This window comes from Cyprinodon variegatus, unplaced genomic scaffold (genome assembly GCF_000732505.1).
Source record: "Cyprinodon variegatus isolate N-32 unplaced genomic scaffold, C_variegatus-1.0 Scaffold331, whole genome shotgun sequence".
NCBI classification, from domain to species: domain Eukaryota; kingdom Metazoa; phylum Chordata; class Actinopteri; order Cyprinodontiformes; family Cyprinodontidae; genus Cyprinodon; species Cyprinodon variegatus.
The window spans coordinates 440,969-457,266 of NW_015150784.1; the positions used below are offsets into that span (position 1 = coordinate 440,969).

The 16,298-nt window shown below is 37.2% G+C and overlaps 2 protein-coding genes across 2 annotated transcripts; both read right to left on the reverse strand.

Annotated features, from left to right (window-relative positions):
* Window positions 1-3,000: 3,000 nt before the first annotated feature.
* Window positions 3,001-4,560, reverse strand: LOC107091283 (chemokine-like receptor 1). Its single transcript, XM_015385111.1, has 2 exons — window positions 4,182-4,560; window positions 3,001-4,053 (listed from the first exon to the last, which is right to left on the reverse strand). Exon 2 carries the CDS (start codon window positions 4,040-4,042, stop codon window positions 3,044-3,046), a length of 999 nt encoding a protein of 332 aa, XP_015240597.1. The 5' UTR covers window positions 4,043-4,053; window positions 4,182-4,560; the 3' UTR covers window positions 3,001-3,043.
* Window positions 4,561-9,288: 4,728 nt separating this feature from the next.
* LOC107091302 (transmembrane protein 119-like) lies at window positions 9,289-14,189 on the reverse strand. Its single transcript, XM_015385144.1, has 2 exons — window positions 13,958-14,189; window positions 9,289-11,326 (listed from the first exon to the last, which is right to left on the reverse strand). The coding sequence occupies exon 2, from the start codon at window positions 11,308-11,310 to the stop codon at window positions 10,480-10,482; it is 831 nt and encodes a 276-aa protein (XP_015240630.1). The 5' UTR covers window positions 11,311-11,326; window positions 13,958-14,189; the 3' UTR covers window positions 9,289-10,479.
* Between the last annotated feature and the right edge of the window lie 2,109 nt (window positions 14,190-16,298).

Here is a 16,298-nt window from a genome sequence, read left to right on the forward strand (position 1 = left end):
CTAAAATAGAGTTCCCAATTATGTGGTTGCGAGATTTTCAAAATCAAATCTCCAATTTTTTTCATGTTTTTACTTTAATAAAAATATGTACTTTCCGTCATGTAAATAAGCCAGCATATATATATAGGCTATACATATATATATATATATATATATATATATATATATGTGGTGTCATATAGGCTGAAATGTTTAGGAAACTCTGATCTAGAAGATGAAATCTGAAATCCAATCTTAAGAGGGCTGTTTTTGTTAAAATAGCCTGATAAGCTCAAAGACTGATCAGTTATTGTCTCTTTTGTCAGTGGATATTATAATAACACATTGATTTAGTATTACGTTTTCTTTACTGGGACCATGACAGGGTCCAGAACCAAGTCTATCAGTGCACTGGCTCATATAGGCACATGTCTAGAGCTGCCCGTGATTATAAATATCAATATAGTTGAACTAATCTCTTTCCTCTATTCTATCAATACAACTGGATTCTTTGTAATGAATGAGATACTACTTTCAGAACTGTTTCAGTGATCTTTAAATATCACAGCACCCCTAACCAGTACAGGATTCAAAATGACACCATCCACAAGAGCAGCGCCATTTATGTTTTTTTTCTTCTTAATATTCTACAGTTGCATTCAGTTATGTTGCCAGAATTTTAGCAAGGGCATAATGAGACACTGGTTTGGTAAAGGCCACCCTAACAAAAATGCTAAAGTTCATTTTAGCAATTTGCTGACGCCCACTACTGGCCAGTGTGATATATAAAATGTTTTGTTTATGTGAATTTTGGTAAATTTAGGACACACTTAAATAAGTAAGGACAGGTGGCCACACAAAGACTATAAGCCTCTGCCTCTGGCCACCCTTTAGACAAGTTTCTGCTGGCAGTTCATGAGCAGTAGATATTTTAACTGGAACCGATAGCTCTCTGAGTAACAGGTTTCACAAAGGCTGCAGAGAGTTTGTGCAAAGCAGGCACTCCTTCCTCTCAATGCCTTTCCATTCTGCTCAAGGAGAATCGTTCTTTTGATTTTCTTCTCTCAGATACAGGTTGGATTGATCAACCGGAAATTTTGCATATTTATATTTTCCAAGTTGAGTTTATTTCGTTGGCTGGTGTGATGAACAGGAGAAAGGTGAATGAAAAGTCGTGGACATGGGCAGCCAGCTATCTTGCTTCGCCCTGAAGCCATCCTTGTGATTTTGGTGCTGCTGTTCTTCCCTGGTTACTGACTGAATTTGATGAGGACCATGCAATTTTACATTTCTTAAAAAAAAACATCTTTCTGTCAGCTGGAGTGCTTTCCTCTTCTTCTTCATCTGAATTTGCATCATCCTCTCGTTTTTATTGCTCCCCATCTTTCTTTTCACATACTTCTTCCTCCTCTTGTTGCTCCTGAGCTCCTGAAAATATCTCATCCAGGACCTGATGGACATTCAAACTCAAGGCTTCAGCGAGGAACCAAATAGGGGTGCTTTAGCTCAGGGTACCTTTATATCCTCTACGTACACTAATTTTATGTTTATTATGGCTAAGATTGTGTTTGTTTTCATTGCTCAGTGCTTTTATAATCCACGGGTCAAAAATGACCTACATTACAGCATAAATAAAAACAAAGTATTGCTTTTTCTAATGAGGGGCTCCCTTTAGGAAAAGTCATAAAATTTCAAGTTGGAACAAGATAATTTAATGTATTTCTTCCACAACTAAACATGGTAGTTGAAAACTTTTTGACCCGCAAGACATTGTCATTTGTCAGTATATCGCAGATCAGTAAATAAATGACAGATACATCTGGCTATAAGTTGATATTTTTGAATAAACCACACCCTTTTTTCCCCAACTCTCTGTGACCATTCAAGAACAAAAAGCTAAATCTTAGGATAATTGATTGAAGACATTTATAAAGAATCCAGCGGAGAAGGTGATAGATGTTTGTTGGATTATTAAATGGAAGATGTATAAAAACAACCATCAATCACTGTCTCGCTGGAGACACATGAGATACTTTCACTTGGATGGGGATAATAGTGAGCAGGATTAGCCCAAACCTTTATGGTGCCCTAAAATAATTTCATCTTTGGGCCATCTATTTCCTACTATAGACGCATTGCTCCTATATACATGCATCCCCCAGTGTTAGTAAAAGTGATGAAATAGACTTGAATGCAGTTTATTTAGAGTCAAGGTGTCTTTTTTTTTATTGGTCTATTTACTCCCCATTAACTGTTTTTATCTAATAAGTATAAAGGACAACATTACAATGATTGGTCAACAGAAAGCGGTAAATGGCAAAAAAAAAAGAAAAAAAAAGTGACCACTGAGACGTAAAAAGAATTAGTTTAGGATTATAGGCTGGGCTAACGAGTCTCCAGACCTTATAAAATCTTTTGAGGGAGCAAAGTCTTAGTGTTGCTAAGCGGCAGCTTAGAGGCCTTAAGGATTTAGCCAAGTGATCACCTGCACAAAATATCAATCAAATTTTCTAAAAACAAGTTCAGCTTTTACCCAGAAAGTCAAATTATGTTTCTATTCAATAACAAGCAAGCAAATAATTTACTTTTAAAATGGAGATGACCTGTTTATAAATATATTATTCATTTTGTGCTGTTATGAATTTAGGGTTGATTTTCTCTAACCTCACATCTAAAAATTGTAGACTGCTCTTTCCTTTGTATGCAAGTAAGATTAAAAAAAAAATCAGGCAGTGTGTATTTGTCATTTAATTAATTTATTTAAAAATGAAAGGAGGGCATATATGAAATCTTTCTATGCTTATTTCTATTGCATAAAAAAAAAACATTTTATTGCTGTAACCATGAGAGCATTAATTAATTTCACTTATAAATAATAACAAAACAAAATTAAAAGCTAACATCTACAAAAAATAAAAATGTTTTATTTCCAAAATCTAATTATTAAAATACATTGATTAACTTGGTAGTTAGAGGACCAAAAAACAAAAAAACAGAAAAAAAAATTTTCTTGACGAGTTAATCATATTTGCATATTAAAGCATTTCTCTCAATAATTAATCCTTTATTTGGATCTGGAAAAATTGAACCCAGCTGTGAGGGTATTTTCCCCCATCGTCTCCTCAAACCTTGACGTCAAACAGCGCCTCAGAGTTCTCCTAAAGTCATGGCCACAGAACACGTAGAGAATCGGGTAGATGAAGCTGTTGGCCGCTGCCAGGGTGGCCCCCACTCTCAGCCCAGCATCGACCACCTCCGGCTTGTGTTTTTTTAAGTTCATTTCCATGAGAACAAAGGTATGGTAGGGGACCCAGCAGAAGAAAAACGACAGTATGAGCGCCACCATGATTTTATAAGGCCTTTTCGATCGGACCGTTGAATCTCTCAGCTTCACACTCAGCACCACACAGCTCAACACAATCATCAGGAAAGGAACCAGGAACCCACAAAAGAAGCGTCCCAGTGCTACACCTTCGTGTCTGGAGTTGGCCCCGTATTCCGTAACACATCTGGTGACTGAACTGCTGATTCTGGTCGTTCTGAAGATCACTGAAGGCAGTGTTAGGATTCCAGAGAGGAGCCACATTAGGGCAACCGCCCCGCACGCTCTCTGTACCGTTCGGTGGTTGTTTGCCCACACAGGAAATAAAATCAGAACACAGCGGTCAGCGCTGATTAGAACCAAAAGAAACACACTGCTGTACATGTTGAGAAACAAAGCAGAAGAGGAGAGCTTGCACAGTGCTTGGCCAAAAGGCCAACTGGAAGTCAGGCTATAGAACACTTCAAAGGGCAAAAAGGCACAAAAAAACAAATCTGAAATAGCCAGACTGATGTACCAAATGGTGAAGACCGTTCTTTTCATTTTAAACCCGCATATCCAAATCACCAGTGAGTTCCCACAGATACCAAGGACTGATATAAAGATATTGAATACTGCAAGAACAAGAGGCAGGGAGGATGAAGATCTGTGAAAATGTAGCAGGTCTGTTATCTTTGTGCTGTTGTCAGTTTCATTGTCTGCAGTGTAATCATAATTATATTCATAATAATCCACTTCCATGGTTAGATTTCCTTTAAAGAAAAGAAACAAAACATTCATTATAAAGAACTTCACATGTTCACATAAAAGAATAAGAAAATGAACAACATATTCTGGATTTCTTTATGTAAAAATAACATAAATGTAGCCAAAGACTTACTCTGTGAGTCGAGGTGAAACTGGACATTAACAAATCCTTCGGTAGTTTTTGGTGCTGACTGCAACTTCTCACTTCTCCTTCTCACGTGGTATTGCTAAGGGTGTTATATTTTTTTTTACAAAATGTTCTTGAATTGTGATAACCAGGGACAAAAGCTTGAACACGCCTTGAATAAGTTTGCATAAATATGAACTTTTCACATTTTGTGATGCAACAAAAACACACATTTAAGGATTCAATAAATATGTCCAGCATCACCTGTGAGGTAAAGTAAGAAAATATGAACTGTTTTCAACATTTCTTACAATAACAAATTTGAAATAGGCTCCAATCGTGCTATTCACCTGAATCAGACACATTTCAAGAGTCTTTAAATAGGTCATTCTTGTTCATTATAAATTAACCGCACACAGGTCCATCCATCTTCTCATTATTTCTGATCGGCTTCCCTGCCCATGCTGATGAAAAGGTTCCCCACATTATAATACTGCCTCCTATTTCACCACTAACCTTTTGTTTTAATGGTGATGCTGGGTGTGTTATTGTCACCATTCATAACTGTTTTCTGTTAATCCGTGCTGTATTTCAGTTTGTATTTCCTTGTCTGGTCCTTTTTTATATTCCTTTACTTTCATGCTAAGTAAGTTTATTCTTTTTCAATAATTATAATAAAAATTCCTTTCATGATGCACCTGCTGATGTCCTCTTGTGCAGCTTTTCTAGTTAAATGGTCTCAGGCAGGGGTTCAACCTCTTAGCTTTGGGGCTCAAATCATTGGGACTCAGATGACCATTGGCACTGAAGATCCAAGCCTTTGAGGTGTTGGATTGTTGCCGGATCATATTTACATGACTAATACCAGTGACATATATTATTAGTAGGGTTATTATAGTAACGGTCAGTGTCCCTTACCTAAGGTTCTGTCTGATGTGGCAAAACCCAACCTGTATTACTTGGTTCCTGTGCTTCTACCAGTTCCTTTTTCTCTTTCCATCAAAGGGACTTTTTGATCTTATCCACTTCCTTAACTGTATGGTGTTTTTACTGTATATAGGAGCTGACCTGAGCTGGCCAAATTAGCTAGATTTTAATAAAGGGTCCATCCCCAGTAAAGTCCACCAATTCTCACTATGTACCAGCAGGAGATAAATTTGCCTGTCTGTAAAAAGGTTCAAATTTAAGTTCTCTAGGGGCCTTCAGGCCAGAAGGGTTCCTAAACAGCAAAAATACTTTCTCAAACCTCAGGATGAGGTAGTTCTCACTTTCCTGGTGGGCAAGTGACAACTAAAGTTGATGTAAATTAAATCAAATTTAAAGCCCATAATTATTGTTAATAAGCTATTTTTACAACAATAAATAGGTTAATAAAGGAACCAACAGAACAGGGTCTGACTGACTTCTGGTCTAAATTACAGAAGACAGAAATGCTGATTGCACAGTATCATATGGGTAACTTCAATATTGTCTTAACTCAAATGAGGAAGGACACATATTTGCTTATTTCAAAAACAGGTTCTAGGAGCAAATAAAAAAACAAGTATAGCAATATTGACAGCAGTTTAAGGAACTGGGACACAGGTCAGAGGCAACATTTCAATCTTTTTTTTTCCCATTTTGATAAATATTTAAACCCTAGATAATTACCTAACAAATTTGCTCTTTTGACCAAGAAGACCAATGACTGCTCTATGCTCAGAATAGTTTAATCCAACTTTCTGAATGCATGCATGCATGCCTGTATGTATGTATGTATGTATGTATGTATGTATGTATGTATGTATTTATGTATGTAACTATGTCTGTCTGTCTGTCTGTCTGTCTGTATGTATGTATGTATGTATGTATGTTTTTATATACTTAAACATCCTCGGACTTGGCCCCCACGAGACCCCGTAGTTAGGCTCCTCCTCGTCTCCATGGTTTACATAAGCCGAGCATGCGCAGTTTGCTTCAGCCCTCCCCCTCCTTCTCTCTCGGACGTTCTGTTGTCCAGCTAACTGCGCCATTACGAAAACATGGCGAGCACAGTGGCGAAGAAATGCCTCAGTCCTCTGGCTTTACTCACTCGGAGGCTCTCGGCTCCTGAGTTCATCTCTCAGTGCTGCTACCACAAGAAGGTAAAACACTCCAGCCGTTAAACCTGTCCGTTTATCTGTTTAGAAAGTGTTCTTTTTTGTGTTTCTATTCACCTATGTGTTGTTACACAACATAAACACTTAAACAACGATGGTTGCTTTGCTCAGGAAATTGCATGAAGGTTGTTAGTAACTGTGGAGATACCCAGAGAAAAGGAGCTTACATGTGCTGCTAATAAATGTCCTAGGTTACATCACAGCAGCAGATAGAAATACTCAGTTATGAAGCAATGGAGAACACTTAACAGTATCAGATATGTTGTTTTTTTTTATGGTAACTAATTAACATTTTAAAAACTAGAATCAAGTAATCTGACCTCTAATGAGCTGTTTAAGGGTTTTAATGCAGTTAGATTAAGTTGATACTATATAGTGTTGGTGGGCTTGCACTGTGAAATGTTACATAAAGTCTGAGTGTTACTGTTAGGGCTTTTAGTAACAGCCACAAAACTTACATTTTGTGGCTGTTACTAAGTTTTTATTTTTGTGTCTTCTTTTACCAAATGAACTATGTGTGAATCAGAACTAAAGATGAACTAAAAACTTTTCTCCTTTTACCTATGACCCCTGGTTGTTTACATAATATACATGAGTGCAGTGAAATGGGCTGAAAAGTGAGCAATCAGCTGATTACACTTACTTAAAATGAGAGAATCAATTTGTTTAAAAAAACAACATTGAAGTAATGCTTCATCATTTTATGGAGATACCTTTGCAACAATCTTGTCCAGCATCATTTCCCTTACCCTGTGCCTGGTCAATCAGAGTGACTCAGCAGAAACTGGAGGATAAAGGGAGCTGGGGGGGGTATTGCAAATAAGCCTGTTTGGTGGTTATATAAATCTAAATCTGTGCATTTCAACCTCTTTTGTAATAGAAGAAACTTGTAGTTGCACAACAGCACTTATTAATAGTATTCTAAGGTCAGATGCTATAAGTGGTATTTTACGACTGTTCTCTCAAATGACCATGTATGCATTTGAGATGCAGAGCAAGCAACACCTCAGTGGTTTTCACACTTTCTGAATACATTTTGTTCTTTCAAGGTGGTGGATCATTATGAGAACCCTAGAAATGTGGGATCGCTGGACAAAAACTCCAAGAATGTTGGAACAGGATTGGTTGGGGCCCCGGCTTGTGGAGACGTAATGAAACTGCAGGTACTGTCTGCCTTCTATTAGGAATATAGGAGTTCATGCCTTTAAAAATGTCAAAGCACTAATCTACTACATAGTGTACTGTTATACAGTAGATGTACGTCTGTTGACAGGACCTCTGTTTAAAGTGGACATTTCTAATTTTGAGGCACACGGTTGATTTGATTAAATTATTTAAACATGTGTTTCTCAAATGTTTTGACAGATTGAGGTAAATGCGCAGGGGAAGATTGTGGACGCCAGGTTTAAAACCTTTGGCTGCGGCTCTGCCATCGCCTCCAGCTCCCTGGCAACCGAGTGGATAAAAGGCAAAACGGTAATCAAACACTTCCTGAAGACAAGTTATATCTATTTAGAGAATAAAATCTCTTAAGATATTTTTCACAGTGAGTTTGTAATTAGGATTTTTCCATTTTGCCACATATAGTATTAAATTCTTCTTATTATTGCTGTTATATGTAATAACGTAGTCATACAGTTTTTTTTTTTTTTTTTGCTGATGTGGAGCTGATTTCCAGAAGATGCAGAGGATTAAAAAGAAACCAGTAAATGTTTTCAGGGCTCATTAATTGTATAAAACTACAGGTTTGATTTAGAAAAGGACATAATTTTGTATTAAATTATGTTTTTTTTTTCCCCCTTTATGCTCATTTTCACTCATGTAAACAGTATACAATGTTAAGTTATTCATGAAACAATGTATAAAAAAGTCAAATGTCATGACTTAAATAAAATAAAATAAATCAGCGCTGTATTGTTGCTTAAGGGCTGTGCTTCTGTTTCAGCTGGACGAAGCTTTGGAGATTAAGAACACTGACATTGCCAAGGAACTCAGTCTTCCTCCCGTTAAGCTGCATTGCTCAAGTAAGATCTCCTTTTGTTTTATGTTGTTTGCCTTCTGTAAATATTTTCTTTTGATTCAGCCTTTTCCATGTGTGTATGTCTAATTAACCTTTGCCGGATGCTCCTCCAGTGCTTGCAGAGGATGCCATCAAGGCGGCCCTCGCAGACTACCGCCTCAAGCAACACAACGACCAGCAGGAGGCAGTGAGAGCCAGCAACTAAACCCAGCACACCTACTATGAGCCGGATACCGTCTGCTTCCTGTTCAGAGTCGGAAAAATAGCAGCAGTCCAGTATCATGGTTTTACTTTCCAGCAGCAATTATAACAAACGCACACTGTTCAAGCCGTTCTAGAAACTGTTACACAAGGATCTTTGTGTTAGTCTGTGTCCTCGAACCCCGTCTACTGTATAATTGAGGCTGTCACGTAACGCACAATGTACTGTTTGAGTTGATGGTATAAAGCTAAGCCTTATGCTTTTTGAATTTATGTTTGGTTTTCAGATTGTTTTCAGGAGGAATTATTATTTTGAAAGGTTTTAATGGAGGTTGAGATCTATGCTAAAGGCTTCTCTGGCTTATTGCATTTAAAGTGGATTGAAGGGGTAAAAAAAGGGGGTCCAGTAGTTCGACATGTAATTTATTGTATTCACAAAAGCTACCTTGAAAGCCTGTAATAAAAATGCTTTTGCATCATTGCATTTTCGGACAAATTTGTCTTTTTTTATGCATCACTATAAATAGAGCTCACATTAGAAATGAATACACAGAAGCCACAGATGTAAATCTTTACTTCTGATGCGATTTTAACGTGGGAAAGCAATCCTTATTGTACCACATTTGCAGATTTAATTAGTTCTTCAATTAACCCCTGATGTTTTGATGAACTTTGATCAACATCTTGTTGGGATTTTAATTGATAGACCATCACAAAGCAGCACATGATTATGAAATGGGAAGAAAAAATATTTTTATTCTTGTAAAAATATATCAGAAGTCAAAAGATATATAGTTATATGCAGATATATATACAAATATATATACTTTACAGAGGGATTACACAAGGGTTTATACAATCTTAGGAAACATGACTGCAATATTAAATCAAAATTAAATGACTAATATATTCCTAATCGCAATGTTTGCTCTGATTTCTATGAGCTTTCTAAGCTTAGTCCAAGATCTGTATAAATGGCTGTGACACCATCGGATTCCCCTAAAAGCAATATTTGTGAGCAGAGTTTAAATACGTTGCTTCTGGGCGGCTGTAGTATTAGAGCCCGATCAGAGCTGCTCAATTATGCAGAGTTAACTGCAGTTTCTTTTAGGTATTTTTCCAATCATTTTGTATATTTGGAGACTAATTATATTATTTTTTTTGTAGACAAGCTGAAATTCATATTACATTGGGGAATGTTTGGACATTAGTTTTCAAGTCATGAAACAGATTGTCCATAAAATAAGTTCATAACTTTGGAGAATTTTAAGAAATAAATATGATTGATCTTGAATATCTCTCTTCCGCTCTAGCTTTATATTTTGAGCTGTTCTGCTTTTTTTCCCCACTGAAGAAAAGCACCTCCAAAGCATCATGCTGGACCACCAGGTTCCTGTCTCAATTCTTGAATCCTTTAGCATATATTCTTTCTGACCTGTTTTTAGGTATTCCATCCACCCATCCACTGTGACCTCCTTACGTGGGCGTGGCATGAAGCTGCCGCCACCGTGTTTCACTGTGGGAATGTTTCAGGGTGTCATCCAGTGTCAGTTTTCTTTTAATTATTGGTATATTGACCTTTGTCTTTTGGCATCAAATAAAAAAAAATGTTAAAGGGCTGCTGAAAACAAAGCATTTTGGATTTTTCTCATTTTTATTCGTACAAAAAAAATGACAGAAACTTTTAATTTGTTAAGTTCTTTCCAAGAAATCTCCATAAAGCAGATAAAGGTTTTTGATTCAAGGCTATGGTTGCTTTAATAATGCACTGGCATTCTAGTCATAGTTTTATTGCTTTCCGAAACTTTTCAGTACTCTGGTTTAAGACTTGAAGACTCCTAAATCAAATTTATTAAATGTTTGCTTAACAAAAAGAAGCACTTTTGATGTCACTGGCTTGTAGCTTATGCATCTCTGTTTCAGTTCTCATTAACCCTGAAGGTGATTAGAAGGCAGTTTTCTCTCCTGCGATCAGCTGAAGCGTAGCAGTTTCATTGTGAATGTGCAGAGAAGAGGGCCGGAGACTCCTTCCAGTCAAGGGCTCTTCTGAATCCTCTCTCAGTTGCTGTTCCTTTGGCTGTTCCTTACTTGCTTCCTCATCTTCCCTGTTGTCAGAAACCTCACACTGCTCCTCTTCAAGCAGAGTCGGTAGCTGCTTGTCTAGGATGCTACAATCTGGTTTGAAGTTATCCTGAGTACTTTGGTCTGCTGCGTTCACTTTGGCCTCGCTTCTTTCTGCAGCCGGAGCACATTTTTTTGGCGTACGCAGGCTGCTTGCAGCTCTCAGGATTTCTTCCTGGAGCTGCTTGTTAGAGTCCACTGCCTCCAATTCTAGTTCAGGCACAACTTTTCCTTGCACTTCACAAAAAATCTTAGTGCCTCCTGTCTTGTCCTGATGATCCACGTACATTTTTGAGGGAAAAGAGCAAGGGTGGTAGGAATTAACTTTGAGCCTGCGGCTCATGAAAAACGCTCCACAGGTAATCAGGAAGGTAAGAAAAATGAGTATGGTTGAAACAAGGATGAGGAGCATGTTCTCCTCCAAAAAGGTTGCAAACTCAGTTGGTAGGGTTCTTTGTTCTTGCGATGGTTCTGGTGGTGTGGTTTGGTATTCAGTTGGGTGGACTCCGGTAAAAACAGAGGAATTTATGTAACTAAGCTCTTCCTCATCCGTACTTCCCTCTAGAGGACTGTAAAGCGGTAGATGTGTGGCCAAGCTTCTGCTGAGGCAAAACACCAGGCACAGACTGATGGGATATAAGGCTTCTGGATGCATGGTTTCTCCTCAGGATCTGGAAAGGTCCATATGGAAAGGCAGTTAGTGCAACATAAAGTGTCTGTTTTCTTGCTGGTTGTAAATCAGTCGTCGTAAACAGAGATTTATGATTATATGAATGACAGATTAATGTATTTTCAAGCAGCGTCATTCCAAATTTTCAAGTCAGTCGAATAAAATTTTAGTAGTATTAGTAAAAAAAAATTAGGCATGGGCCATTTAGCAACATATAAGTACACTAAAAATGAAATTAAAATCATACTGTTGCTCTATGTTATTTCTTTAAATAGTGCTGAAGATTTTCTCTGGCCTGGTCAGCAGCTTTCTAGAAATAAAAATTCTGCTATTAGGAAATGTGTCTTACTTTGACAAATTACTGTTGTTGAAATAAGTAAGAGCCACTCATTGTATTGCTGAATATTGGGTTGTTGCAAGGAGGAAGATGCACCGGCAGTATTTTGAATTAGTTTTCTGATGCATATTTGCATGTATGGTTATGTTTATAATGTTTCCCACCTGTCTCCTGCTGATAGAGAGAACTGCGCATCTGTCTGTTGTCTATAAAATCACCCTTGTTTTGTCTTCTCACTTGCAACCAGAGTGTAGTGATGCTAAAAATGAGCACTGCTCAACAGGTAGATATAAAGAAATCCCATCTCCCTAACCTGGAGGCTTCAAGTGAAAAGTTAAACAATACAAGTTAAACAAGTTAAACAATACACACTGAAGGTAATGAGACCATGTCTTTCATGTCATATAACGTATTATTGTTGTGTGGTGCTAGTTTGAAAAGTTGGTGCTGTAAAGATGGGTTCTGCAGGTTTCGGGATGGATGGTAATGACTTTCAAAACTTTGTGACGCACAAAGCTGAAGCAGAAGAAGTTGCACTCAGGATCCATTCACACCAGAAAAAGACTGGTTGTCAAGCTAAATGCATACTGGATAAACTAGTGACTGTAGACTAGCTATGAAAGCAGGTAGCCAGAACACCAGCATGTTCTAGTTTTATAATCCGACATTCGGGGCATCAAGTTCCCAGAAATGACTACACTGCACTGATAATCAATGTGTTTTATTGATTTTCTAATAGATTTTCAATTTTGATTAGAAATATAGATCATGTTGATATGGTTTTGCTTCAGTTTATTGTTATATATATATATATATATATATATATATATATATATATATATATATATATATAAATTACAATAAACTGAAGTAAAACCATATATATAGAATACATTTATTTTATGATTTAGAAAAAAAAATGTTGTGGGTTAGGAAATGCCAACAGAGCATCTTCATCTGGGGTCAGAAATGTGAATGACACAATGAATATCCCGGTGATCACACCTTCATTGGAACATGATGAACATAAATATTTTTTTGGGTGAGAAAATATAGATTTGCTGAACTTTTCTGATAGTATTTGGAACGGAAATTAGTTCAGAATTTGTTCTTTGTACACACTGCTAATTTGTTCATTGCCTTCTTTATGTTTTGTGTCTTTAATTTCTTAATTTTACTAAATTTTTGATTTTATTTACATTAGTCATGCCACAGACTAAAAAGAAGAATAAAACAGAATATTTATTGCACCTTAAATTCAGATGTATTAAAAGTAAAGTGACAGGAAAGTGGGAGCAGGCAGATACCCATAAAGATAAGCTAAGTACAAATAGACTTACGGTATCTTTAAAAATTACTCTTTACACATGCAGGTGGCTCGTGTTGTGTGGTTTATATATAGCATCAGAAAGTCAGAAGTTTTTTTTTAAACTTAAAAATAATAACTTTTTGGAGGGGAAACAGCAATTTTCAAGTATATGAGCTCTCTATGAATGCAAAGTGAAAGAATGAAAAAAAAAAACATGCAATTTTTATTGAAAGTACCACCTATGAAATTGTGGTCATCAATGCATTGTACAGCTGACCATATGTTCTGTACCCCTAATTATGTATTTTATGGCCTATTTAATGTATTCAGCATTTAGTATTCAAAAAGTTACATTTTTGATAACTTGTCCTACCTTTTGCGTATGAAAGTGGTGACAGAATACAATAAAGTACATCTTCTTGGTCTAATATTAAATGGTTGTTTTGGGGAATTTGCTCCCTGCTTCACATCTTGTGTGCTGACCCTTTAAACCCAGCTGTATTTATTGACTTGGACCTCACTCTGCTCTCTGCTCAGTCTGTGTCTTAACTGGCAGCGGCTCACTTTTTTTTTTTTATCCTCTCTCTGCTGCATCTGTGTGCAAGCTGTCCCGCATGAAACCCGGCTCCCAACTGGAAAATGGGATTTTTCCCCCCCCACATGAATCACCCCAAACCAAATACACATTTATGTCTATGCAGTCAGACAGGAAAACATGCCAGCAATTAGTGACTGTATGAAGACAAAGGAGAAAGTATATTTAAGCAGTATTAAGATTTCTGTATGAACCTTCAGTCGATAAATACTTTGAATGCAAAATTATCTCAAAGATTATCTCTAAATTTTACCCTGAAAACCTCCTGATGCTATTATGCCTCCTCTCTTCAAACCACATTTCTGTAAAGGAGCAGCATTACACGCCTGTGCTTTTTAAATTTAGAAAGCGAGAAAAAAAGCACTTTCTGAAACATATCAATTTTACTCACCATTCAGTGTGGAATAAGTCTGTTCTGCTGAAATCCCCTCTGGTGGAAGGGTGACTGAAACCAGTTTGTAAGAAGCAGAGTTAGAGGGAGTGCAGAGTGCATGTGACTGATTGGGGAACCGTGCCACCTCTGTAGTTTCAGGTTTCAATCTGAAGGTTTGTCTGGATAGTGCAAGAGAGATGCCATTAACTAGAAGTCCAGATCCCTCCTTCTGGCTTTGCTCTGTTCTCCTCCCCCTCCTTAAGTTTCCCCAACAGTGTCTGGGTTCTCCAGGGCTGCGCACAGATTGTTCTAGTTAGGTATGAGTTTATGAAGCACTGTGGGGGCAGGGACCTTCTCTCTACTCCTCTGCGTGGTTAACTGGACATGGAAGGTAGCAATATCCCTTTAACTTTTTTCCCATCTGAGGTTACTAAAACCAAAGCATTCTGGGCATTTAATTGGGTGTTTGTGTGATAAAACAATACAAATTGTGAAACGGAAGAAATAAGATATGTTTTTGTCTTTATCAACAAACAAAAATCTGAAAGGTGTGACATATTTATATTCAATGCCTTTACCCTGATACTACTAAATAAAGTCCATTGCAACCAATTGCATCCAGATGAGACCAAAACTGAACTTTCTGGCCAAAGAATTATCTGTGCGAGGGAAAAATCCCCACAGAAAAACATGGTGGAGGCAGCTTCATGCTGCAAGGAGGCTTAAAACAGAAAGAAAAGCTGATGGAGCCTGCAAAAGACTTGAGACTGAGGTGGCAGTTCATCTTTCAGCAGGACAACAGTCCCTTAATAGGCAAGTTCCATTCAAAGGTGCAATGATCAATACTTATTCATGTGCTAGAATGACTTAAAAAAAAAGGTCTGAAACTGGGGCAAAGCAAATGATCATATTGGTCTGTCGATCTGCATTTTTGCACCATTACACAACATAAAACGTCAATAAAAACATTAAAACTTTTTGTTTTAGGATGACAAATTTAGAAAAAGTGTCAGCAATATAGATAATTTTGCAGGACCTTGTAAATAAGCGATTAAGGCATTTAAAAAAACACAATATAACCTTCGACTCCAATACGTCTATCAGATTAATCCTAACATGTGGTGGAATATCAAGTTAAAGTCATTCTAATGAAAAACAGTAGACTACCTGGGGTTAAAAAAAGTAGCAGTTTGTGTAATTGACCTGCTAATGCAGGAAGAGGTTTAATGTTTCCTGTAGAGACAAAACAACCTTAACAACCAGAAAAAAAGAGGGAAGGAGAAGGCCATGGACTAGAAACTATTATAAACAATGAGGTGTTTTTCTATCCACAGGCAAACGATTCAGCCCACATGCTGAGTGTGTGACCACTTTAGGACGTGTGTGTGACTGTGCATGAGCGGATGCATGTTTTTTTTGTTTTAGCACTCAGCTGTCTGTGATCGAAGACAATCCCGGCTTTATATGGTCAAGAGGAGCATGGGATGACGTCTGGCATTCAAAAGGTTTACATTAGTCTCAGCTTTGTTGAAAGTTACTGCTGCATGCTTCACTTATTAGATAAGGCACACAAAAGGGAGAAAGGGGACTTTGTTAGGCTAATAAGCATTCAGAGAAGTGTTATCTTTTTGCAGGAAGGGAAGTGAATGTAAAAAACGACACCCCTGTTTGATTAGAAAGGTAGTCAGTGAAGCCTTTTATAAATAAGGGAACTGACTGGGTTTAGAGAAGATCCAGTTTTATTATGGCTGCTTGCCCTTTAGAGATCTATAAAGAGAGGTTACAAAACAATCACAAAAAACGACACATGTAATGGTGAAACACAGTTTTCTGTTAATACATTTCTACAGACTTCATAGGTAATTGCGTCATATTAATCTATTGACTGGCAGCAGGAGAAGGAGCTGAAGTTGGGTAAAACAAGTGTATGAATCTGAGCGATAAACAGGTTATTTTTGCTGAGTTTAAACAACACTCTGATTACTTTAAACAGCTAAAACAGTACATTCAAGTTTAAAAGGAATACTGGGATTTCAGGTTTCTTTCAGTGCATGGAGAAGGTCACAGCTTCCAAACAAGTTATCAGATTCATCCTCAATTTCCTGGATTTGAGGCTTTAATAATATTTGTCTCCATACTGGCATAACTTGATTATAGATAAATCTTTCTGTCAAAAGTCTGTGCAAAGCCTAATTGGTGAAAGCACATGTATTAAAATACTCCTTCACCAGTCTGAATGTAATGAGATTTCTGTGAGAGTAAAATTGAAAAGACATGAAAAATAAAAGGCAGAAAGTGGAAAATTAGAGCTTCAGCAGCAAAGAAAACAAAACTCTCCATCTGTACAGTTTGTTGGTAA

Bases quoted from the DNA above. Each gene is read 5' to 3' on its own strand.
- LOC107091283 (XM_015385111.1), bottom strand. From the start codon at position 4,042: ATGGAAGTGGATTATTATGAATATAATTATGATTACACTGCAGACAAT.
- LOC107091302 (XM_015385144.1), bottom strand. From the start codon at position 11,310: ATGCATCCAGAAGCCTTATATCCCATCAGTCTGTGCCTGGTGTTTTGC.